Source organism: Amphibalanus amphitrite, unplaced genomic scaffold (genome assembly GCF_019059575.1).
Source record: "Amphibalanus amphitrite isolate SeventyFive unplaced genomic scaffold, NRLGWU_Aamphi_draft 000929F_arrow, whole genome shotgun sequence".
Taxonomy (NCBI): Eukaryota; Metazoa; Arthropoda; class Thecostraca; order Balanomorpha; family Balanidae; genus Amphibalanus; species Amphibalanus amphitrite.
The window spans coordinates 165,730-192,383 of record NW_024882423.1 but is presented as its reverse complement, the minus strand read 5'-3'; the positions used below and the strand labels follow the sequence as shown (position 1 = coordinate 192,383).

Genomic DNA, 26,654 nt, shown 5'->3' with positions numbered 1-26,654 from the left:
TGGGCAAATATACCAATGACAGTTCGTACTATAAGCAAGTCGAGCTAACACCCGGCGATCTCCATGAGTCCCCCCGTCCCGTCCCGCTCGGCGTCTCACCTACCGCTCGACACGGGGCTGGCTCGCAGGGCACCACTCCAGGCGGGTCGGCCCGAGGCGCGCAGGGCCATCACACAGCACCGGGCCGGCGCCGGCTATCACCGGCCCGCCGGCGGACGCGGACTCTGGGCCAGGGCGGATCGATCCGCCCGGCCGCCGCCGTGCAGCCCGTGAAGCCCCGACGAGCACAGCCGAGCACTGCCCCTCCCCCCAACTGTCCCCAGCAGTCGTAATCCCCGCCAGGAGCGCAGCCGAAACGGCTCCACTGCCATCGCACTAGCTATGAAGTACGATCATATCGTAGTGGATAGTTACAAAAGCTATTCTCGGAGACAATCCACATCCATAACACGCTATGCACGCCAGTCAGTTGTATTACGCTTAGCGCTCGGATATTTGCCATAAGTCCCGACTAACGTAAGCATCTCGCGACCGTATCGCCGCAATAAGTCCACAAATCTATCAGACATAAAGCGTCAGTGAATCGTAGAAAAAGGGTAGCACACGCACACGCAATGCACACAGCACAGCACACACGCACACAAACGCAGCGGTTCGCCAGCCTGGTACCGGCCGGCGGGTCACCAGAAATCGCATCAATCGCTTCAAACTCGGGATTTTCGCTCGACGGTAATGCAGGAATGGTCGAGAGTCATATGAACAAAAAGTTAAACCTTTAGTGGCAGCTGTTACGCTTTGCTATTACCGTCAAACGGGCGGTTACCCAGCCAGCTTCACTGTCGCGACAATGGGAGCGTGGCTTTCGAATTGCACGGACGCTGAGCGGCTAGACAGCCCGCCCTGTCGACCCCGGTTGGGGTCAGTCGGTTCGCGGTCGGAGAAAGAGAGAGGCGTTCGGCGTACTCGATACAAACTCAAACGTTGTGCTGTGATTGTCCTGGCAGTTTCTGCGGTACGCTGCAAACCACACGGAATTGACTATCTGCGCATGCGCTAACGGCAACTAAACCCAATCAAACATATTCGCAAGAAATATAAACACACGCGATTACAACTCGGCATCAGTATGTCGACAATATCTGTACTTGAAATACGATACGTATGTGGGCGTTACCCGGCCGTCGCAGTGGGCTGGCTCGCCGTCCCGCGGGAACCCCCACCGCCGGCGCGGGCCGCGCCCCGTCCCAATTTCTGTCGCTAGCGACTCAGATTCTGAACTGCGGCTAGCCGCCGCAACCGGCCGACGTAGTCAGCCAGCGAAACAAAAAACAACACCCCCTCCCGCCCGACACACCACGCGACAAACCAACTCAGACACAAATAACCATAAATAAACATAATGTTGCTGTTCGTAGCTGAAAACCAGTCAAAAATAACTCGATACAGTTCTGTCATACCTTTCTTCTCCTAAAGCCTTTGGTATTCGCCGGGCGGATAGCGTCGGTCAGGCCGCGCCCTGACGCGCCGCCGGCCGCCCTCCTATGCCCTCACCGCTTCACCGGATACTGGTGAACAGGTTCAGCGCCGACTTGGACTCCTTCTGGCTGCGCGCCTTGCTGAAGATGTTCCAGAAGCGGAGCGTCTCGTCACCGGCGCCGGTGACGATGGCCTCCCCGTCGGGCGACATGGCCAGGTAGAGCACGCGGTACGTGTGCCCGGTCAGCTTGGCCACCTGGCTGAGGCCCGGGTACTTCCACACCAGGATCTGGTTCTGCGAGTAGCCGTGCGTGCTCACCAGCTCCGAGGCGTGCTTCGACCACGACAGGTTACACACCTGAGGTGGGAGGGAGAGGGGGGTCAGATGATGGAGGGAGACAGGACAGCGGCCATGAATGATGACCACGTCCTCAGAAATGTACTTTTACATCAGAAGAACTCACAATCACATCAGTTACCAAAAACCGATCGATGGTCTTGCAGTCGTGGAGTGAACGGCAGAAGTCCGCTGCTCTTAGCCAGAAAATCGCACGCCTGTTCGTTTTCGTTTTATGAGAGCCCGGATGTCATTACTGATTACAATGTATAATTTAATAGGCTGCTCGGTCAACGTGTTCCCTGTTCCACCCTATCTCCCTATCATGTGTCACCTGGGAGCCAGTATCCACACACCGCATGCACGGCTGCTAGTTAGTCTGCTCCGTCAGCACGTCTCCTCCCTTCCTCCCTACGTTCCCTGCCCCTCCCTCAGTCCCCTCCTTGTCTCACCTGGGATCCGGTATCCACACACTGCATGGGCTGTTCGGTCAGCGTGTTCGTCCCTCCATCCCCCTACCTTCCCTGTCCCCTCCTTGTCTCACCTGGGATCCGGTATCCACACACTGCATGGGCTGCTCTGTGAGCGTGTTCCAGAAGCGGATACACTTGTCGGCCGTACCGCCGCCGCTGGCCAGCAGACCGTGCTGGTGCGGAGACCAGGCGATCGCTGTGGGGACAGGTCAGGTAAGGTAAGGTCAGGTCAGGTCAGGTCAGGTCAGGGGGCTGATCATGGTGCTCAGTATGGGCAGGGTTAGCGAGACACCGGCCAACACATCGGCGGACGTGACAACGGAGCGGAAAAACAACTAAGCGAGGCATGAGACAGTTCTGCCGTCCAAAGCCAAAACACCGTATGGGCCATTTTTTCCGAAATATGGTTTTTGGTACCAGGACAATCCATTTTTGACGCTGCGTTTAGCTGTACCATTTATAGTTTTGTATCAAAAATATATTTTTTATTATATTCGATAAGGTGTTATGGCTTTTGTGGATAAACCATGATTTAGCTACTTGGTGCCACCAAAATGCCGTATGGAGTGTGATTGTGAAATTCATCAGTTGTTTCAAGTCGTCAACTCATGCCAAAACACCGTATCACAGCGATGTGGTCTTTTGGCCTTGGCGGACGCTGAACCTATGCCACTTCATGCCACCGTTTCACGTGCGATGCGGTCTTCTGGCTTTGATTTCGAACGAGATTTCCGACAAAACCAGTGACAAAAACACCGTATTGACTGATATGCGGTATTTTGGCATAGGTTGGTGTCGGTAAATCCCCATCACCTTGAGATACACTCTTTTGGCACGAATGATTCAACGTGTTTCGGAAATAAGCTACCCAATATGAAATTCAAGACAAAATTGACGGCGAGAATAATAACGACACAATTTTTAGAGGAATAATATTTAAAGATGTAAGCCGGTTAGAGCAATTAACCTGCCACACTATCACGTGGGCGAAGTGGCTCAGATCGAGGCTGCTCTGAATGCAGCAAACAGGCGGTCCACCTCACTTCAGGCAAGGAAGCCAGTGGCGAATATCGAAGAGAGGCCGATCGTGATTGGGCTGACGACGGGGTGACGATGACGGTGTCAGTATGATGAAAGAGGTGATGATACATACGATTAGGTCTGGCCATGCTCCTTCGTCCCTGGCTTACGTGTCTTCAACTGAACAGCGTGGCAATGCCCGAGAACACCCGCAGCGTCAGAAAGGACTGTTATCATGTGGTGTCCGTTTGCATCGTCTGGGAGGTGTAGCCGGACGCTGAACTGGTGGAGGTATCTGGTATTTACTTTTTGCTTGTAACTTGGGTCTTTCACACAGTCCAAAAGTGGACGCTGATGGATGCTGTTCAGTGTTCAGTGTGCAATCGAACCACCTCACAATCCAGACTGACGCTAAAGTCGATCTAATCTGAAAACACCGGCATGAATGCCGATGTCGTAGCCGTGCCAGGTAAGTTAACCCAAAACCGAATCAGAAATCAGTTGGTTTCGGTACCTGTGAAAGCGGCCAGTGAACGCTTGAATATGCGTGGAACTCAGACTTTCCTATAACTAGAAGATGGCAAAACTTCCGTTGCTTCATTTAACTATTTTTAGCACCGTCTTCTTATTGTAGCCAATTTGTAGAAAAGCCCGATGTACGCATCAAACGTTCGCCCCCTCGGCTTGTCTTCAGTCTCCGACTCTCCGTCATCAAACACATTCCGCTCTCCCCTTTGTAGACTGGGTGAAAGTCACAAGTTTCAAGCAAAAAAGTGATGCAGCCACCTGCCACGTCCAGATATCTCCACCAGTTCCACGTCCGGCTACACCCGTCGTCCCAGACGATGCAAACGGACACCACATGATAGCAGTCCTTTCTGACGCTGCGGGTGTTCTCGGGCATTGCCACGCTGTTCAGTTGAAGACACGTAAGCCAGGGACGAAGGAGCATGGCCAGACCTAATCGTATGTATCATCACCTCTTTCATCATACTGACACCGTCACCGTCACCCCGTCGTCAGCCCAATCACGATCGGCCTCTCTTCGATATTCGCCACTGGCTTCCTTGCCTAAAGTGAGGTGGGCCGCCTGTTTGCTGCATTCAAAGTAGCTTCGATCTTATTTACTTTGCCCACGTGATAGCCTGGCAGGTATTGCTGAAATGTCTTTGACCCTAGAACATTCCTCTAATTATTCGTGAATTTTGTCGCCAACTCCATATAGACCCGCCTATTTCCTACACATGATGCAGCATCGATTATTCCGAATGCTGGCAATTGTCGATGGATCATTCCATCATGTAAACTGTATGCTTCAACTTTACCGTAACTTGGAGGTCATCCAAGGCAAAACACCGTATTGGGGCATAAAACGCGATACGGTGTTTTTGCTTCGCGAAAAGGCACGAAATTTACATACAAACCAAGCCAAAACACCATATCGAATGCTAAGTAAAATGATAATGATTACTATGAAATTTGAATAAATGTATCAATTCTGCAAGATCAGACAATTCTAATGGTCTTTTTCCTATCACGGAATGTTGATTCCTTCACATAGAAATCACACCTCAAAGTAAGAAAGCTTAAAATCGTTCTCCTGTAAAATTTGAAAAACCTGGGATGCGGTGTTTTGGCTTTGGACGGCAGAGTTGTACAGGGACAGGTTAAATGACAGAGAAGGAGATTGAACTGAAACTCATCCCAAGTGTCGCTTTGTTGGTACAGCACACAGATACAGAAGCAGGAGACCTTTACCCGGTGACACCCCTCGCCACCCAGCCGTACAAACCCTCTTTCCTTACGTCCTCCCGACCGCCCACAGTACCTTTGACGGCGGCGATGTGCTCGGTGTAGGTCTGCACGGGTGTGGTCGAGTGCATGTTCCACACGTAAAGCTTGTTGTCGTTGCCGCCGGAGGCCAGGTACTGGTTATCCGGGGACCACTTGAGGCCACACACCTGTGACAGGACGTGAGGGGTTCATGTGAGAGCGGGAACGACTGAAACGACACCAGCGCTCAACCGAAGAATGGCGGACTGAGAACCCTCTGTACCGACAGCAGGCAACACAGCGAGGGCGCCACCAACGTTTTTACAACCAGCTCTGATTTGCCTTTTCCTTTGTAACCACCGATGACCTCTGAAATCCGGCCGTCCTAAAATCACAAATCATCCTCCTCCCTTCCCAATCCCTTTGTAACTTTCCCTCCGTTCTGTCTCCATTCCCAACCTCTCCCATTATTCTCCTTCCGCTATCTGTCTCTCCCTCTCAACTCACCTCCTGTCGATGCCCGGTCATCTTTCTCTCCGGCACGGTGCTCGGCAGTCGGACGTCCCTCTGCAGGATCACCCGGTCCCGACTGCCCGAGCACAGGGTGTCACCGTTCCAAGCCAGGGCGCCCACGCGCGCCGTGTGGCCAGCCAGCTGGTTCAGCCGCTTGGCCTGCGCCACGTCCCACACCTGCACGTAGCCCTTGTTGGTGCCCACGGAGATGAGATTACCCTGCCGGCGCGAGGAGAGAGAAATGTGTCAGACTTGGGAGACAGTGATAGAATGTGGGTGGCGTAGATATAAATATGTCCATGTTGCACGATAGACAACGACGTGGAGCGGCGTATATTCTGTACTTCGTTGAGCCACTGACCACTACGGTGGCTTTTAGTACTGAATCACTGATTAAGCAGCAAACACCCGATAACTCCAAATATGATAGAGATACCATCTGATAGCATAGCGGACCATTACCTTAGGAATCTGACTCAACACTTCCGTAGCCCCTCTTCATCTAGTCACATAGTGCTTCCCAGAACCCTACTCGTCAATCGGGTCCCTCGGGCCCCTGAACGATCTTTCAAACCCCTGAAAGATCCTTTAGGCCGTAACCCCTTCCCTCCAACCCCTGTCTCTCCCTCTCATCCCTGGCACTCCCTAAGAACCCGTCTCTTCCTCCCCTCCCCACCCACCCGTCCGTTCGACTGACCCGCTCGTTCCAGGAGACAGAGGTGACCGAGTCGCCGTCGGCGGCCAGGTCGCACAGGCGCGTCACCTGACTGGTGTGCGCCGACCACAGGTAGACGCAGTGGCCCAGGCCGACGCAGACCACGTTCAGCGCCGACCAGTCCACCAGGTTCAGGTAGAAGTCGTCCTGCAGCTCCGGCGCGTCCAGGACCTATGTGAGGGACGGGGAGGTTACATAGAGTGGTCAGGGGGAGTCGGGGTAAGGCTATAGAATATGGTTACCCGTTACGGGTGGTTAGGGAACACGGTCATTAGTGAAGAGCAGACTCAGGTGTGCTGAAGAGGCCGGTGACAGGCAGGGATGACAGGAGAAAGGGCAGTGACGACAGAAGGCACGGTATTCAGCGGCGACGGAAGACATAGGTGAGGTAGTAAACTGTCAAAACACCAATAACTGCGGCCTTGAATTTCGCAGGTATGACACGATATAACAATTACATTGATATATTTAGCAGCGAATACCGAAAACCGTAAATAAAATGTGGTTTACGCCCTATCCCTCTGAAGAGTGTAGCCTGAGACACACACCATCAAACCACTCGTGGCTGGCTGGTATGTGGTCACTCACCTTGAAGGGCGCCTTGGAGATTTTCCGTACGGCTTTCCTGGGAGACCTAAGGAGCGCCTGGCTGGGACCACTGACCGGAGACAGCGAGTACGGGGAGCACGGTTCGCTGATCAGGGTCCGCCGCGACCGGTACTGAAGAACACAAACAGACAGACAGACAGTCAGCTGTATGGTCAGTACAGTAGGGAAGTATAGCTCGCTGATGGAGGTCCGCTGCGACCGGCACTGAGCAAAAGAAGCACAGACGGTCAGTTCAGCAGGGTAGGGTGGGGTAATTTGAACATGTGGGGCAATTTGAACATAGTGTGAATAACACAAAATTACGGAAAATCCATAAGTGGCATGACAATAAGACCAATGAGAGAAATTATCGTAATTAAAAGGGCTATCATATGAACGGGGTTTAAAGTTTCAGGGAATGAAGATGTTGACGCACAGTGTAAAAAATCAATTTCGCAAGGATAAACGCCTAACAACACGTCATTGCAACTTCATTGCAGCGCAAAATCTTGCATTGCTAGCGCCTAATACGCAACGGCTTTTGTTGTACAATGACCTAATCAGTGCCTTCAATCCAAGAAATTTGCTTTTAAACCCTGTTTTTAAAAATTGCAAGATAACTTTTAGCGTGGGGTAATTTGAACATAGTGTGAGAATTTCAATGAAGACAGGGATAGCTCCGAAAAAACAACGCTCCCAGTTTTTTTTTTTTGCCAATATTTTTGACCCAAAGCAGTAGCAGATAAGTGATGCCAGTTTTAGAAAATTTACGTCTAATATCCGTCTAATGTCTGGCATTTTCGTTGATTTTCCATCCAAAAATGTTAAAGTCGATTATTTGTCCAAATATGTCCGAAAATTATGCAGCTATCAACACTCAAAACCGTCATTTATATTGCTTATCATGTAATTTTACCAGCCGAAAAGTGTTCATTATATTGAGAGCTTAACAAGCTTTCCATTCGCCAATCAATGCTACGCACGATCACTTGATAAAAATGCTTAAGTGTGGCAGGCCATCGTCCAACGTTGTCCAGACTTCTATACCTTTGTGCAATCAATTCTGAATTGGACATTATAAAGAATCGGAACTCCGAATGTCCAGGTTCCGATTGGCACCACTATAACAGATGAAGTAAGGTTTGGTAGAGTTTTTATCGAACGGAGATGATAGACGTTCTGTTAATTGAAGAGAGGCGAATTCTGTCAACTGACCGGTGTGCAGCGTGCAGATATTGATACTCTGCAACTCTTATTTTTGTTGTTGTGTTGATTTTTCAAATGATGGTATTTTTAGAATTCTGCCGTCGGGAGGAAAAAAGCCGTATCTGGGGCACTTTTTCGAATTGAAAATTGTTCAGGAGAAGCAAAAACGCGTTTTTTGTTATAAAATGCGTTAACTTTGCTCAATAACGAAACAAAACATACTGCAGTGATCGGAAAGAAATTTTACATCCAATGAAAGTGGTTATAAAAGGATAATTATTTTAACCTAAAAGCAAAAGGCGAAAAACTTTTTTGCTTCCAATTCAACCCCGAGTTTTCGGAATCTTTCTTTCACGAAAAAAGCCGTATCGTGGAAGAAAGCCGCATCGTACGAGACACCTGAGCAATACTGTCATGAAAAAAGCCGTATGTCTGATACATTGGTTAACCGATCGGGAATAAAGCCGTATCGCCATTTGTGTTTAATCATATTGTCATCAAAAAGCAGTATCACCGCTGCATTTGTATTGACAGCATATTAGTTCATGACAGTACTAAATCAGTTCCGCTGCTGGTTCCGTTCCACTGCTTCAGCTCTCAAGTATGGATATTTAATTGAACGTTCGATACAAAAACAAACATGATACTCATTTTAAACTACATCATCCATGCATAATCGCATTATTGTCGTAACTTTAGGCTCTTGGATTCTGATTGCGCAGGGTGCCATCAAAAGACAGCTTGACCAACCGACCAGGGACGTAGCCAAAGGGGGGGGGGGCACAGGGGCCATGCCCCCCCTCTAAAGGCGAAAAATTGAATTAAACTTAATATTTAAAAAAAAAAAACAGCTGCACCACACCCCAAGAGATAGTGGGCCAAATCCGAGGAGTTTTCCTTTTCTGGAGGGGCACGACACTAGGCCGCGACCTGTGGCCCCTCCCTGAGTAAAATCCTGGCTACGTGCCTGCAACTGACGAGGGGAATCACGAATGCTTTGTTTGTACGGTGTTTCAATTTTCGATTACACTGGACTCCAGAGTTTCTTAATTCTGAGCCACCGATATATTCGGAGAGATGAGTGTGCCGGTCTGCCGCTGCGCCGGAGCCACGGCGACAATGTCGAGAGAACAGAGATAGTGTAGTTTCCCATCGATCTGCAGACCTCAAAGCATTTCAAGGGGGCAAGAGACGATGAGTGGGAATGTTGCTGATTAGCTGGACACAAGGTTCCCGGAAAAGGGACGCTGTTAAGTCACGTGGTGCGCAGCTACAAGCACGGAACCGCCCGGCTCCTGAACCAAAATAGAGGATGGTGTAAGAACTTCAGGAATTCCCGTAAAGAAACTGCATCTACAAAGCCTGTGCGAAACATCTAGGGCGACAGCACTGTGCCGCGGCTGAGGGTGTAAGCAAATGCCGCCTCATTGTCGGAGATCGCTAGACTGCTGAGAGCTCCACACGTCTGTGGGAACGCCCTTTAGAGGGCGCACCCTCAAAAGGCCCCCAATGTGCACTCGTATTCACAGGACTCTGATTATAGCACCTACTGCAACAGAGCAGAGGGCTATTCAGTACGCCTTGCTGCATCCTCCACCGGCCACAGCTGTGCTGGTAGGCTCTGGGCAGCTGCCCGTAGAATATGACAATGTTGGGCTTGTGTGGGTGTTACAAGGTAGCCTAAACTTCCAATATGATTGAGCATCATGGGTATGAGGGAGCCGGAAAGAAGACGGTAAAGTCATTGACCAGGAATGGAAGTGACAGGGGATGACGTCCCAAAGATACATGGGCGTGGTCACAATTATCACAATGAATGTGTCGAGGTTGGCAATAGCAATCAACCTTTCACGGTATTCAACTATATCTTCAACGGTTTTACGACAAAGATTGTAGGCCGTCGTACTAAGCGTGCCGGCTACGAGCTGCATGTCTATGATGATTACTGGGTCGAACGTAACATGATGCTATTTTGGTTGTGGGGTGGGGTGGGGACAGGGAGGCCAAATTAATCATGGGGGAGGCTTATAGGTCGGATATTTTTTATTGGAATTTTAAACGAAGCTGGGGAAAAGAACGGTCGGATTATACTGGCGCTCCCGGCTGGTTAGCACATCAAAATACTGAATGCCCGGCACCCTGCTGACACCACCGAGCTGGCAAAGACGTTCTGTTGGCCTCAAACTTCTCAAGTTCACTCCCTATTTTATTTCAATTAAAATTCCCCTATAAATGGTCACATATTGCTACGATCACGTAGCATGTTTGTATAAATGTTCAACTGTTCCGTACAGGATATGCCGAAGCCATGCTAAATGAGTAGATACGGCTTTCTTCCAAACTGCCTGGACCAACGATTCGGCTCATATTTCACAGGCCACCATCAAATAAAAGCCGTATCTACAAGATACGACTTTCTTCCTGACTTATCAGTTCCACATTCTTTGTTTGAAATTTTGTATAAATGCCGTATCTGCCGAATTTAAGGATACGGCTTTCTTCCTGCGTGTTTTGCTATCCCTGATGTAACAAATCCGTTTTTGAATTTTTATATTATATATAATATTTTCATTTTTGAGTGTACACACTTTTGAGCAGTACCATTAAACGCATCATGAAAAGAGCTTTCCAACGATATCAAAAACGAAAAATCGATAAAAATGCGACTTACGGCTTTTTTCCTCCCGACGGCAGAATTGCTCTGCCTATTTGTTTATGGGTCAAACAACATCGGTGCTGGCGAGACTATCTTTTTTATGGCAGGTAAAGACAGTATGTTCAAATTACCCCACGGTGGGGCAATTTGAACACACCGTGACTTGCTGGAGAAGTGATGCTATGCTATTCAAGGTATGCTCGGCTCGTCCAAAAATGAGGTTTGCATGGTGAAAGCAAGTGACACATGCGCTACTGAAACAATTTTTCTTCATCCAGGGTTGAGCTGGAATTTGGTACAACGGAGAAGACGTAAAAATATGTTCAAATTACCCCACACTACCCTACGGGGAGCACGGCTCGCTGATGAGGGTCTGCTGCGACCGGTGCTGAGCAAAAGAAGCACAGACGGTCAGTACAGTAGGGGAGCAGACGGCTCGCTGATGAGGGTCCGCCGCGACCGGTACTGAGCAAATGAAACACAGGCAGACGATCAGTGGTACAGTGAGGTTCGTCAGGACCGGTTCCGAAGGGACACAGAGATAGACAGACGGTCAGATAGTTCCGTGCGGCCCACCGGGATCGGTCCTGGCAGGACAGACAGTCCTGCCAGGACAGTGCGCTCCGTTAGGACCGATAACTACTGGGACAAACAGACAGATGACCAAGAGAGAGCTTCTTAATCTTCACACCAAACCACAATCCAGTTCCTCTCCCACCCCTCCATGTCGCTCTTGGCACTCACGTGCAGCATGTTCTGCGACTGGGCCGGCGACAGGACGCGCCGGCTGCTGTCGTCCTCCTGCGAGCGCAGGTCGTCGATGCCGGCGTCCAGAAGCTCGTTCTTCAGCAGGCACGTGTAAGCCAGGCCGTCCTTGCCCGACTCGTTGTCGCGTGCTTTACGGGCCGCGTAGATGGACCGCGCGTTCTCCTGCGGGGAGTGGCGGATGTGCGTGACGCCAAACGACACCGGGGATGCCATGGATAACGAGAACTCAAATCAGCTGCGCTATTGCGTTAAGATTGAAAATCAGGGGAGTCCAGGACAGTCTCAAATTAAAAGAGAATAACAATCACACTATCAAATACGAAACCTCGGTAAGGAAAAACACGAAAACACATAACGAAAGTGTTAAGTACAGCCACTGGTGTCACAAGAGCAGTACACACCTGAACGTTGTTGAAGTTGATGTGCCACCGTGCACCGGCGCGAGCTGGGATGAAGCGGTCTCCATAACGCTCCTTGTGCGGAGAGCTGACCGGAGATTTGACCGGCGACGCCGTGGGGCTGGCCGGCGGCGGCCGCTTGCTGGGCGAGGCCAGCGAAGGACGCGTCGGTGTGCGCGCAAGGCGCCGCTCATACTCCTGGTCCATCTGTGAAGGGTGAATGAGTGAGAGGAAAGACAGAAGAGTAGAGACACAGATTGAGAAAGACAGACAGGGACAGGCAGGCAAATGAAAAAAAAACAGACCAGACCCCATCAGCAAAAGGTTCAAACCCAGGTGTGATCTGCTATTAATCTGCCTCCAACTTCCAACAAGGGTAATGCCATAACTTAATTTGGGTAGGCTGATTGGGGGAAAGTTGAATTTGCTTGTAGGAAAACAACCATGACAGCACAAAGAAAAGAAAAAGAGAAATAGATTATGAAAAAAGGTATCTATTTTGGCATATTACATAGCAAATCAGACCAGGGAGGCATGATTTATTCCTATTATTAATCTGTTACTCACTTGTTTGCCTGTCACTTTCAGCTGCAAACAAGAATATATTATGACTGAACTTGACACCAAAAGCTTGGGTAGCCACCACACATCTGAACAATGTACCACATGTTAACCCGCGCCCGGCTGGGGGTCCTGGATTTCCACGCCCTGCTGGGGGGGGGGGGTGTTTGAACACCCCCCCTTCTAACTCGGCTCCTGGGCCACGTAGCGATACGCGGAAGGCGGCGTTCGAAAGAGCGTCAAAAATAATGAGGAAATCACTTCGGTCAATTTTTTGGTCAGGTCAAAGGTCAGGTCACCAGAGGTCATTGAAGGCAAATTTTCACCGATTTCCAGGTCGAATGTCGAAAATTTCCAAGAAGCCAACGCATAACTCGGGAACCAATAGAGCTACAGCGCCGCGGAAAAGCGCATTCGATAGCCCTATTAACGCCCTTTCTGAGTAATTTTCTCAGATTTGACCTAACGTCAACGGTTTTGCCTGCAGGGGGCAAAAACTGCAAAAATAGCCGATTTTTTCGGAAACAGTTTTTCTGCAATAACTTTTGACCCAAGCATTGTACGAGCTTACTTTTACCGGCATCGTGTTCCTCTCGTCAAGACGCATCGAACGAACTATAATTTGACCTTGAAAGGTCAACTTGAAAATTTGACCTCAGGTCAAGGTCATGACCTGACCGGAAAGGGTCATGTTGCATATCAGTCGATCCGTATCGTCGAGCTGAACACATCTAAGGTGTTTTCATCGCTCTAGCATGCCTCTATCAAAAGTTATTTGCGAAAAACTGTTAGATACCATTCGTGACCTAAGATGACCTCAGGGCATAAACAGGGGTCACAGACACCATTTTCATGTTCAGTGTGTCTAAACCACTTGTAATTCAGTGTTTGGGAGTGTTTATAATGTCTTTCGTCCAAAACAGGCGATTTCAATTTTCTCCCATTGACTTATAATGGTGAGGTCGCAAAATTGACCTGACCTTAGGTCATCGATATCAAAATTCTGAGATATACATTTTGTACATGCTAATGCTCTTAGCAATCGCTGAAAGTTTCAAAGCGATCGGTCACTCGGTGTAGCTATGACAGACATTGAAACTTTTTATGAGGTGAGGTCACTTCGAGTGACCTGGTGACCTGACCTTGAATGACCTTGGTCTGAAATTTTCACAACATGTGTAGAATTGATGTATGATAAGGTGTACCAAAAACGGCGGCGCTCCGCGCCGCCGTTTTTGAGATATTCGCGAAAAACCACAGGGGGGGTGTTCAAACACCCCCCCCCCAGCAGGGCGCGGGTTAACACACAAGCTACTTAGTGATGAAGAACCTGAATTTTTTAGTACATTTTTTATGATGGTCTCAGAAGCTGGTCAAACCACTCAATGTGATAACAACCTCCACATACACAAAACAGAATCATTATATTAAGGGAATTATTTGGCCAAATTTCAATGTTTTCACCTTCTATTCACACTAGGAATTTGAGGTCACAACCTAAAAAGATTTTCCTGCTTTGAATATTCTTTGTGATCACTTACAATCATTTTATTATTATTCTTAAGATGCACTGGACCATGCTGTGGTCAACAACACTGTTTTTCATTATCAAGTTGCATGAAAAGGATCGATTTTTCTTGAACCAAGATTGCACTAATCTCATTGAGGCAGCCAGCCTTGGAAACAAGACACTTATCGTATCCCAGGTGGGTTCAAAAGAGTGCATCCTCCTACACAAATTGATACTCCAGCATCTGCAATATTTTTGATATTTCAATTCATGTGAGAGACTAGAAAGCATACATGGAAATATGAATATACCATTTTCAGTTGTGAATTTTATTTCTAGTCACACATAGTCATAGTCAAGTATGGCACACATGTTGATGTGCTTGGTTGTTCAAAAAGCTGACCAGTTATCTCGTTAAAATTTTATTCTCTGGGACCACAACCAAAAATGATAATTCTAACACTGACTAGAGGCATCTAGCTGAGGTTCCAATTCTCCATGATATGATGCAATTTTACGCGGAATGGTGGTCAGTGCAGGCCCATGCATGTACCATGCAGAATTACTCAGTTGATGCAACATTGTCAAAAAAAGATATAAGGAAGATACAAAAATTGGTTTGGCTGGAGAATGATTGGACTGGAGTTCTATTTCAGTTTCCACCAGTAGGTACCTACACCTACTTAATAAAAGTGCAGAAACAATTTTAAATTTGAGGTTTAAGTCCCAAGGCTTGCTCAGCCCAGGCCAGGGCAAATCACCAGTCTGATTGGTGTGGGCTGGTGCAGATTTTTCACCCCAACTATGAGCTAATACAACTTGAACTTGTCCACTCAGTTCAAGTTGTCACGCTTTGCAGTCTCGACTTGAATGTAGCCTACATGCAACATGGGCAGCATGGGACATGCTGCACCTATCAAATGTACACAGGACTATATACAGCATGCTTAATTAGATAATGTGCAATTTTCATGGAAAAAGTAGGTACCTACCTAGGTACGGCCCTCCAGGTATTAAGTGGTTGGTTGCCAACATCACAATAGTTGATCTGCATTGATGAATACGTCTAATGGCTGTTGAAAACCACTGCCGAAATGTGTGCACGAACCCTCTTCTTATTTCTATTGAATCATTTTACAGCAGTGTCTCTGTCATTTAAAGTTATTTCACCAAAAGCACATAGGCTAACCAACCACTCTTTTGCTGGAGGGCCGTACTTCAACTTTGGTAGCTGCCCTGTTTTAGCAACAAGGTTCAAAACATGTGCATCACTAGTGACTGTGATTCAGTTGGAATTTCAGGGTATATAGGGCCATGGAATTTCAGTCGAAAGTCTTCGAGCATTCAAAATAAATTGAAATGGCCAAAAAAAAAAACTCAAGTCTTCAGGCCCGCGTACCCACGAGCCCAAACCTGCCTTCCTTTGAGTTCAACTTACCTACTCTTTCTCTGTCGACGCTAGCACAACTTGAATGTAGTTAGGAATGCCAGGAACATAAATAAAAGTTTTGAATTAAATGTTGAAGGCTAGTTTGGCATTTAACAGATCGACAATCGCAGATCGTAGTCGTGTGAAATCGCTGAATCAAAACTTTTTCTCAAGGTCGCGTACAACATCGACGTAAATGGCGCACAGAAAGTAGTGACGCAGGCTCACAACAACGCCCTTATGCGCCTGCGCAGAACCATCGCGATCGACGTCATCAATGCCCGCAATTTGAATTTGAATGGGCTTATTTCTCCTTTTCAGTCGATATCTCGTAAAGTATCGTAGATATCGTCACCGATTTTTCAGGACCTCTATGGGTGTCAATTTTACACATTATTGCCAGAATATTTTTTTTCAAAAGTCTATGATAGGTTGGCCACGAATGACGTCAGAGTGACGTCGGTAAGTTCTGCTATTTCAATTTTAGACAAAAAAAAAAGGATTTGGAGGAAGTGCTTACAAAACTGCAACTGCTATCTCAGATTTTCGAATTATTGGATTTTTCATTCTAACCCCTAAAAATCAAAAAATGAATAAATAGGTAGGTAGTAATCTTGGGTACTAAAAAACACAATTTTTCCCAATTTTGAAAAAGCGATCCTCATACAAAATATCGCCCACCGACGATTACATGACAAAAAGTCAAAAGACGAAAAGTCAAAACACAAAAAGTCAAATGCCAAAAAGTGAAATAAGCAAAAGTAAAAAAATACAAAAGGTCAAAAGCAAAAAGTCAAAACTCAAAGCCGCAAAAAGTCAAAAAGATAAAAGTCAAATTGAAATGGTAAAAAGTCAAATGAGCTTAACCCGCGGACCGACGAGGGTCTGCGCCGACTTAGAACCGACGGGGGGACCGCCGCCCCTCCCCCTGAGATCTCGAGAACGAAGCAAGATAGTGACAAGCGGTAAACGGCATGGGGTACGCACGGACAAGGTCTACAATTTTTACTGAGGTCATTTTCAGGTTAGGTCAAAGATGACGTCAGAGGGGTCAAAAACGTCCAAATGGCGGCGCTAAATAGGTATGGGGAGAGTTTTTCTCGAATAACTTTCGAATTGGTGAAGCTAGGAACAAATTAAGGACACCATCGTGATCCTCTCGTCAATCCGCATCGAACCACTTATATGTTGACCTCAAAAGGTCAAGGTCAATTCTGAGGGTGCTACCGATAACCGAAGGCACCACACAAGCCCGGTGTTGCTGAGCTTTAATCCCATACCGGCCCTCCGAGGGCACCACGTCAGTGCACTCATTGCCCCACACCCCTCCCTCACACCCGGAGCGGTAAACTGTGTTATACCTATAGCAACGATTGTACCACCGTTGTACGTTATGTAATTCTCAAAGTTGACTCAAAATGGTCCAGTATAAAATCTGGCCTGCCAAACTTATGGCCAAGGTCAGGCGCAAATCAAAGAGGGATGACAATAGCAGATGTTGTCAAATCGAGTATCAGCAGAAACCATTCAGATGGCAAAGAAAATGCCGTGTGTTGATGTTTAGATATACCTATAAAGGAAACAAGGAGTAAAGAAGTCCGGAAAAGGGAGGAAAGATCTTTTCTCGCTACCTCAATGCCATTTACCTTTTGCCATTTTGACTTTTTGCTCTTTTGACTTTTGAGTTGACTTTTGACGTTTTGACGTTTTGAATTTTATAGGTACCTACATTTTGACTTTCTTCCATTTGACTTTTATCCCGTTTGACTTTTTGTCATTTAACTTTTTGTCCGGTTACCCCCACCGACATGCCAACTTTGAGCTCGTTAGCTCCATTTAGCCGCGCGTTTGCAATCCAATCTTTTCGTTGGTTTCAAGCGCTCAAACATATGACATGATGATGCTAGTCCCATGCATTATAGGGTGTATGTCAATCCATGGTCAAGGTCACCGGAAGGTCAGGTCAGGTTTTGATGACCTCGTTTCACTTTTTCGAGTTTTACATGTTTCTAGGCTAGTTTTTTTAGCTGAATTCGAATTTAGCAGCCATTTGAACATTTACGAAGTACTTTTGATGACTTCGTAACACGTTACGAAGCTGTCAGAGGCGGTTGACACGTACTACGAATACCCAGCAGGACCCCTACTGGTTGACCTGACCTGACCTGAACCGACCTGGCCTACTGGTTGACCTGACCTGACCTGAACCGACCTGGCCTAAATGCATAAAGACATCATCTGTGATCAAAACTAAATTGGTATTCGTGATCTGCACCCCGAAAAAAACCTTAGCAGCCACACTTTACGACGTTCTAACAGGTTCCGATTTTCAAGACTTAAGTGTGTCTTTGACCTGACCCGGAAGGTCAAGTCAACCGATGACCCAGAACCTTAAAATTGGGCATCATCGGCTTCCTCTCGTCACGGGCAACACGCTCGTTTTTTTCCACGAAGGTCTATAAACTTGGTGGTCGTGACGCCACTGAAACTTTAATAACTCCTACATTTATGAACCGATTCATAAACAATTGGAATGTTAAAGACAGCACGGCTCTAACAAATTTTCGGCCGAGTTTTTCTACAAACTCAATATTTTGGATTTTATAGTAATGTTTCCAAAACTCTGTTAAAAACGGGTCCATGAATAAAAATCAATAAACCGAGATTGTCATTTGAAAGACAAATTAGAAGCACATAGGGCTTCTTCTTATGACTTAAATCCTTATAAACTGAGCGTAGGTAAGTCGTATAGGTACCTATTCACGGTTCGTCGGAAAGTCATTTTATCCACAAAAGAAACGAAATATAGGTACCATTCGAAAGCTGACGGTGAGCTGATTGCAAAAATGTGTTTTTTACCGAAATCGTTCGATGGCCTTTTTCAAAAATTGCGTTTTTGTAAAAACGTGATAATTTTTATTTAACGAGCTGTCCAGGACATTCTTGAAATCATATGCATGTTTTTTTCGTTTTCCAGTAAAAGCTGAATGCCAAAAGAACAATATGTAGCGAAAAAATATTCTCAAATATTAATAGGTATGTGTCTCTCACAGCCGGCAATAAGGCGCAATCACACAACTCAGTGTCATGATGGATCAAAGTAAGCCACACAAAAGCGTGAAATGACCCTTATCGACGCGCAGACCCGGCGCTAGGCCCGTCTCACGTCTGCCCGGCCACGGGAGAGACGTTCGGCTGTCGCCTTGCGAAACGGTTGTCATAGCCGAGCAACGCGCCCTGCTGCCTCCCCCCCCCTAAGATCTCGAGAACCACGCAACATAGCTACAAGCGGCAAACGGTGTTGGATAGCCCGAACAGGGAACTACCTTGTGACCCAACTTCATTGACCTAGGTCAGATGACGTCACACAGGTCAGGTCAAATGTCGATTTTTCACCGTTTACAGGCATTTCAAGAAATGCGTTGTAAAAAAATGTATTTCATTGAAAATAATCGACGGGGAAATGTACGTCAAACACATATTTTGCTATTTGTGGCCACTGATACCAGTTCAGTTCACAGAGGTCAGGTCACTGAGGGTCACAATATGAAAATATCATGTGACTTCATGTTTTATTGGGTCATTTTATATGCCAAATACGATTATGTGGGTCAGGCAGCCTTTGGGGTCAGTGTAGATTATGTTCCGGTGAAGGTCAGGTCAAGGTCAGGTCAAATTAGGTCAAATTTCAAAGTTGATATTTTTGCATAAAATGGGTATCGATTTGATGCAGCTCGTCACGGGGAGTTCAATGGTGGTTTTCAGGGGTGTCGATTTTTCAAAATGGTTGGGGGTGCTCAACCCCTGCACCGGGTGAAAGATTGCAGCTTTGCCACGGGGCACAACCGTACAAGGCAGGGTTGGTTATCCCCATAAGGTACTGATAATGCCGGGATTTCCACTAACATTTCCCAAGGGCAGAACGTTCTTCTTGAAAATCATTCTGCTCGTCCTAGTACTTGGCTACCTTATTACACTAACATCTTTCCGAAAAAAAGTCGTATATTTGCCGGCAGCATGGCAGCAGCCCCGACACCTCTGTAATAAGGTGACAGAAACCAATGACGGCGATTAGCACCGGTGCAGCAGCCGCTGCGGTCCGCAGGGGCGGACATTGCGCGGAGGCAACGGTAGCTACGAGGCTCTGGCGGTAATCAGACGATCCCAATAATGATCGCTGAAAAATGGCAGGTGATCGCATTTGGATATTTACGGGTTTACGATTTTCCTCAGTGGCGTAGCCAGGTGGGCCGTGAGGCACGTGCCCCCCCCCCCATCAGGTTCGGGCCCAGGGTCCCCTCGGGTTATTCGGGCTTGAGGGGCCCTGAGGCGCCATTGGCCGCTAAGAGTCAATGTTGGTCATATTTGGACAAAGAAGGATCCACGGGGCTTGTAAAAAACCCTCATGGGCCCACAAGTACCAACACTAAGATCTCCATAAGGGCCCCAAGCCAGTCTCTGAGGGCCCCTTGGCGGCCTCTGAGGGCCCCTTACCGGCTTCGAAGGGCCACATGTCGGACTCTGGGGGTCTTAACCGGCTTATTCCCAGCCAGCTAATTTGGTCTTGGCCGTAGCTGGTTTTACTCTGGCTAGCTCCGGCATTTGCTCCGGCTAAAGTACGGGCAAGGTCTGGGGCTCTACTGGAGCTGACACACGAACCCGGAGCTCGCCCGCATCACAGCCGGACTTATGCCACATCAGCCGTGCCGTACCTCTGTAGTGTATCGAGTACCTAGTGCATCGGGTGTCCGAGGCTCGGCATCGGGCCCCCGGTAATACGAGTGTGAGGCGGCCGCACCCTGCTCGGCTCCAGTCAGAGCCAGCAGTCGAGAGGCTCCGCCCGGCCGCACAGCACGACAGTGCCTTAGTGTTTTGCACCGCGAGTTTGTGAGAATACATCGGAATCCGGAGACGGCGGTGGACACTACATCTGGCGACAAGGATGAGATCCTGAATACTACCGACGATGAACGTCGAGGGGGTGTCGCCGCCAACTCCGTTCCTGGCGAGACCAGGAAAACCAGCACTGCCCTGGAGTGACTGGATTTTCAGTTTCCACAACTACCTGACTGCCCTGGGAGGTGAGGCCTACAGCACGGAGAGGAAGACGGCTCTCCTTCTGCACTGTGTCGGCGCCGAGGCACAACGGGTGTACCGTACCCTACCGGTCCAGCCGAGGAGAGAAGACGAAGACGAGTTCCATGCGGCTGAGCGGCAGCTCGCCGAGTTTTATGAACCTCAGGTCAACGTGATCGCGGAGCGGTTCTTCTTCCGGCAGCGACGGCAAGAGTCGCACGAGCCGACGGCCGACTACGTGGCGGCGCTGCGCCGCCTGGCAGTAAACTGCTCGTTTGGACAAATGACAGACGCAATGATACGTGACCAAGTCGTGGAAGCAACAGTGCATCCGATTCTCCGCGAGCGTTTTCTGCAGGATAAGGGCCTGACCCTGGACCGCGTTCTGGAGATCGCCGAGGCATTCGAGCGATCCCGACGCGAGGCGACCGCCATGGCCGGGCCGGCGCGGCCCGCCGCCGACGGAGCGCAGTCACTGCATCAGATATCTGACGCTCGTCAGCGCCGCGGGCGCCGGCCCTGGCGACCCGCCCGGCGGCAAGACGACCGCCGCCCCGCCCCTGCCCAGTTGCAAGCCGACCGTCGTCCCGGACCTGCCCAGCTGCAACCGGACACGTGCCCCAGCTGCGGTCGGCGCCTGCACAATGAGCGCGGTCGGTGTCCCGCTACCGGGGCCACGTGCAGGCAGTGTGGGCGGACGGGTCACTTTGCCGTGGTCTGCTGGTCTGGTGAACGGAACGACGACAGAAGGTGTCACGAGCTGACTGTTCTCTGCTGCGCCGTACCAAATACCGATAAGATGATGTGCGAAGTACAGATGGAGGTACCAGGTATCACGCAGACCGTGAATCTGCAAGTTGACACGGGTGCCACGGTGTCCGCTTTAGGACTCGGCATCGCCAGACGTCTCTTCAAAGGCAGTCGTCTCAATAAAACGTCTGCTCGTCTGTTCGGTTTTGGTCGACACCAGCTTCAAGTGCTTGGCACGCTGCCAGCGCTGGTGACCTACCGTGGACGGCGAGCCAACACAGAGTTCTTCATCATAGATTCCGACGGTGAAGAAGCCGTCATGGGACTGGACCTGCTGAAGCAGTTGGACGTAAACCTGCACCCCGCGAGTGGGGCAATCGATCAGCTGGCGGTCACTGGGAGCGCAGAAGTCCCGGAACCGCCACCGTCTCAGCCCGACCCTGGCGAGATATGCTCACTGACAATGGTCCGTGGCCACCCCGAAGAAGCGGACCTGCATGAAGACAGCTCCGCTGAAGAAGAGGTGATCGCTCTTCTGACAGATGAAGAGAGCGTGCTGACCGAGCAAGACGTCCGCACCGCGTCAGCTGCTGATCCTGAGCTGCAGCAGCTGCGTCATCAGATCAAGCGCGGCTGGCCGAGCAGCGCCAAGGCCTGCCCGGTTGAAGTCCAGCCGTACTTCAAGATGAGACACGAGTTGTGGGTGCGCAACGACGACGTCATCCTGAGAGGAGCCCAACAAGTTGTTGTGCCCGTTCAGCTCCGCCGCAGATACCTGGAGCTGGCGCACAGCGCGCACGACGGAATCGTCCGCATGAAACAGGCGCTGCGGAATCTGGCGTGGTGGCCCGGCATCAACCGTGAGGTGGAGGAGCTGTGCCGAAGTTGCGAGCGCTGCCAGCACAGCGACGCAGTCCTCTCCCAGCGCGCACGCCCTGCGCCCATGCAGCCAGTCGACCTGCCGGACCGCGCCTGGTCGAAACTGGGAATGGATATCGTTGGTCCAATCAACGGAGCACCAGCGACTGCCCGTTACGCCATCACTCTGATTGACTACAGAAGCAAGTGGGCGGAAGTCTGCCTGACGTCATCGACTGAGACTGAAGACGTCATCAAGTTCTTGTCAATTGTGTGGGCCAAAGAGGGCTATCCCGACGAGATCGTGACGGACAATGGGCCCCAGTTCACGAGCAGGGAGTTCACTGCGTATCTGGCCGCCCGAGGGGTGAAGCACACCAAATCGTCCGTCTACTGGCCTAGAGGCAACTCCGCCGTAGAGCGCTTCAACAAAACGTTCAAGTCGTGGATCACAGACTGTCCACCAGCAGCGTTCATCGACGAGGTACGCAAGAGCCTGGCGGTGTATCGAGCCACCCCACACACGACAACTGGGAAGTCACCGTCAGAGCTCCTGCATGGACGACAGATGAGGCTGAACCTGCCTGTCATTCAGCCGTCAACACCAGGAGCCGACAGTGTGGCGTCTCGAGTTCGACGCCGACAGCAGTCCAACAAGAGGTCCTACGACCGCCGCCGTGGCGTGACGACGCCGCGCATCACTGAGGGCGACTACGTCTGCGTGAGACGGCAGGGACACCGCTCGAAGACGTCCTGTCGGTTCACGTCTCCGGTGCGAGTCACTGGGCGCGTCGGTCCCGCAACGTACCGTCTGGCTGACGGCCGGACCTGGAACGCCGCCCATCTGGCCCGTCTCCCATACGCGCCGGCGTCTCCCTCCGCATCTCCCCCCGCTGGGCCCGGCGAGACCACGTCGACCGCCACGACTTCCGAGGCCGACGCCGCTGGCCCGCTGACCTCGCTCGCCGCTGCTTCTCGCCCGTCGACCGAGACAGCTTGCGAGCCGTCGCCGGACGCCGCCGATGTGAGCGTGCAGCGTCCCAGGCGAAGCGACCGTGTCTGTAGACGACCGGACTACTACGTGTCGCAGTGATGCTGTTCCTTTTTTTGCGAGAGGGGGGAATGTGTAGTGTATCGAGTACCTAGTGCATCGGGTGTCCGAGGCTCGGCATCGGGCCCCCGGTAATACGAGTGTGAGGCGGCCGCACCCTGCTCGGCTCCAGTCAGAGCCAGCAGTCGAGAGGCTCCGCCCGGCCGCACAGCACGACAGTGCCTTAGTGTTTTGCACCGCGAGTTTGTGAGAATACATCGGAATCCGGAGACGGCGGTGGACACTACAACCTCCACCGTACTTCAGCCACAGTAAGCCAGAGCAGCTATGGGGTGCAGCCGGGTCGTAGGGAGCCGGACTTGAGCCATGGCAGGGAGCTGACTTGAGCCAGACTTGGCGGTCCGGAACCATACCAACCCGGGAGCGCTACAGCAAATACTGGCTAGCCGGAATAGAGTCGTATCGACCCAAACCCCAGATTTGACGGCGTTCCGTTTATACCGGCCCAAGTCTGGCATGTCGCAGTTGCCGGGGCAAAACGGACTTGCGCCGAACCAAATTGCTGGCTGGGTAAGGGCGCCAGCTCTAGGAGCTCCGCACCCGCCTGTAATGGCCCCACACCCATTTCTCTGAGGGCCCCTATAACGGCGACTGTGAGGGCCCTCACCGACGCCCCTGAGCGCCACACCGGCGTCTCTGAGGCCCTACACCAATGCCTTTAAAACCCCTACATGGGCGGTTCTGAGGGCCCTCGTCAGGTACCAGCGACCCTGACGGTCCCACACAGGTGGCTCGGAGGGTCCCAGCGGCGTCTGAGAGCACCATGCCGGTCTCTGAGAACCCCACAAGGTTCCTGAAGGCACCGGTAACCTCTTGATATCTTCTTGTCGGCCTATGAAGGGTCCGTTCCGTAACAGCAGTTCTGAGGGCCACACGCGCGCCTGTGATGGCCCTAAACCAGTGTCTCTGAGAGCCCCCACAACGGCGCCTGTGAGGGCCATCGCCGGCAACTGTGAAGCCCCTACACCGGCGCCTCGGAGGGCCATACATTGCCATATCTGAGGGCCCCGCACTAGTGCCTCTTAAGGCCCTATATCGGCGGCTCTGAGGGCCCAACACCGTCGCTTCTGAGGGCCCCACAAGTGCACATGACGGCCACCCACCGGTGACATTTGAAGGCCCCACACCGGCGACTCTGAGGGCCCCATCGGCGTCCGAGTCCGTGCCGGTCTCTAAAGACGACCCCACAGGGTTTCTGAAGGTACCACCGGCCTGTGATGGCCTTTGCCGGCCTCTGAGGGCCCGTCGCCGGTCTCTGGAGCCCCCTGCCGGCTTGTAAAGGGTACGCGTTATCAGCTCTAAGGATCAGACACTCGTGTACGACGGACCCACACCAGTGTCTTTGCAACTGAACGTCTTTTTTCGCCCTTCTTCTTAAGACTAACTTTTCTTTTCTTTACATCTTATTTCATGCATTGTAAATTGCGTAATTGTTTTATTTTTAGTAGTGAAAGACTGCGGAACGAATTATTTTCCTCAAGCAGAGTTAGTGGGAGTTATTGAGGGACAAAATGATTGGGGTTGCTAACTGGAACATTTGGGGGTGCCCGGCAAACCATTGGGGGTGCTCATTTGAGCATTGGGGGTGCTGCAGCACCCCCAAAAGTATACAAATCGACACCCATGGTGGTTTTTGTTTTGCGCTACGTGGTCTGGAATAGCTAAAAATTGAGTTCTAAAATACGACGTCATCAATTTTGAACAGTTTTTCGCTATAACTTGGCCAAAAAGAGGCATCGATTTAAAATTTGGTATGTATATAGAAGAGCGCAGGGACTATCACATAAATTCCCGTTTTGTCGAAATTCGGAAAAAAATATTTGGGATTTTTTGTGTTTTTCTAAAAAAAAATCATTTTTTTTTTTGAATTTTTGGGGTCAAAATCTCAAAATTTTGAAAATCCGAGACAATAGTTTTGTAGCGCTGTCTTTTGTCTACGTGACCATATAGAGAACTTCGAAATTGCTTGGTAACTGTAGCTTTTGTGAGCGTTTCAAGATTTCATGTTTTTTTGCTAATTTTTGCTCGAACATGACCTCAGTTTGACCTCAATAACTCCTGACCTAAGGTGACCTAAGACTTGAAATTTTGTGTGGAGGTGTCAAATTGATGCCCGGGAAGGTATTGGAAATTTGGCGCCGCTGTGCATCCGTTTTCTTGCTATTCAGGAAAAACCACATGGGGAGGGGGCAAATTGCCCCCCCCAGCGGGGCGAGGGTTAAACGATTCAATTTGAAGGTGTTCCGCCGCTACTACTGTCCATGACCAATGCCATTGGTCATACTGCTGGGGCCTGGGCGCTAGAAGTCTACGCGTCCAGCTTGAAGTCTACGCAAGTCTACTGTGGACGTCAAACCGCGTGGGACGCGACTTTTTCGCAATAACTTTTGAATACGTTGCCTCTCAAGAACGAAACTTCGGCAATGGACATTTCAGACCCCGGCCTAATTTTTATTATTAAGGTTTTTTAATGTCAAATAAATATTTAGGGTACTTCCCGTTCACTCGTAATGCTAAGTGAAATATCAGCCCGGATGGCGGCTATCGTCAGGCTGCTCGCGAAGCCCCGCCTACTAACTACGAATTCCCTGCCATCTACCGTTCAGACACGACTGCCATCTGTCGGTCGATCCTCACTCAGAACCGGTTCTGCATGCTGTGTGCGTCGGGTCTCAGATGGGCGGACATCTCGAAACCGAGATTGTTCAGCATGGCCTTTTACCAGGTTTTTTTAATCCGAGAAAAAAACCGAGATTGTTCAGTATGGCCCTTTACCAAATTAACTATACGAATTATTGACTTAGCAGCAGGGATGCAGAGCCTTGAACATTTGAGTCAGCTCCAGCTCCGGTTCCGGCTCCGAGTAAAATGGCAATACGGCTCCGGCTCCGGCTCCCACTCAGGGCAAAATATGACGGCTCCGGCGGATCCGCCTCCCCTCCGGCTATGCGTACCGGTGCATTACGGAAACATTTAAGTTGGGGCATATTGGGGCTTGGCAGGATAATACGAAGTGTACTAACGTTCCTGGCGGTTTGATATCTACAAGAACCTACAATTAAAGTGTTAATTAAAAAAAATTAACTTGACTGTGTAAATATATTATATTATTATGTATCTCATTTACGTAATTACGTTGACAAACTTATTAAATAATCATTTAATTATTTTCTGTTATTCTTAAATCATCGTAATATTTGGCGTACGCGTATAGTCTTCCTATCTGGGTGACATTCTTAGCGAGTCGAAGAAAATATTTCATTGATAGAATTGATAGAATTTTTAGTTTATCGCGGCTTCCTTCACGGTTAAATACCGACAAGAGGCGCATTGCAAATACATTCTTGCAGCCCTTAGGGCAAGCATGAATAACGTACGCCATGCGGCTGGGTGTGTTGGCAGGAAGCACCGCGTACCAACCCCTACGGACCGCGAC

The 26,654-nt window shown here is 49.7% G+C and overlaps 1 protein-coding gene across 3 annotated transcripts; it reads right to left on the bottom strand.

Moving 5' to 3' along the window:
* Positions 1–453: 453 nt before the first annotated feature.
* On the bottom strand, positions 454–15,641 carry LOC122368168 (fizzy-related protein homolog). 3 transcript variants are annotated; one of them, XM_043341859.1, is made up of 10 exons: positions 15,437–15,607; positions 12,491–12,511; positions 11,927–12,130; positions 11,502–11,687; positions 6,896–7,027; positions 6,290–6,478; positions 5,587–5,811; positions 5,135–5,267; positions 2,358–2,482; positions 454–1,834 (listed from the first exon to the last, which is right to left on the bottom strand). In XM_043341859.1, the coding sequence occupies exons 3-10, from the start codon at positions 12,128–12,130 to the stop codon at positions 1,556–1,558; spliced, it is 1,473 nt and encodes a 490-aa protein (XP_043197794.1). In that variant the 5' UTR covers positions 12,491–12,511; positions 15,437–15,607; the 3' UTR covers positions 454–1,555. The 3 variants fall into 3 exon arrangements, with proteins under 3 accessions (XP_043197794.1, XP_043197795.1, XP_043197796.1); XM_043341860.1 differs by lacking the exon at positions 12,491–12,511 and having other exon boundaries at positions 15,433–15,641; XM_043341861.1 differs by lacking the exon at positions 12,491–12,511 and having other exon boundaries at positions 15,437–15,624.
* Between the last annotated feature and the right edge of the window lie 11,013 nt (positions 15,642–26,654).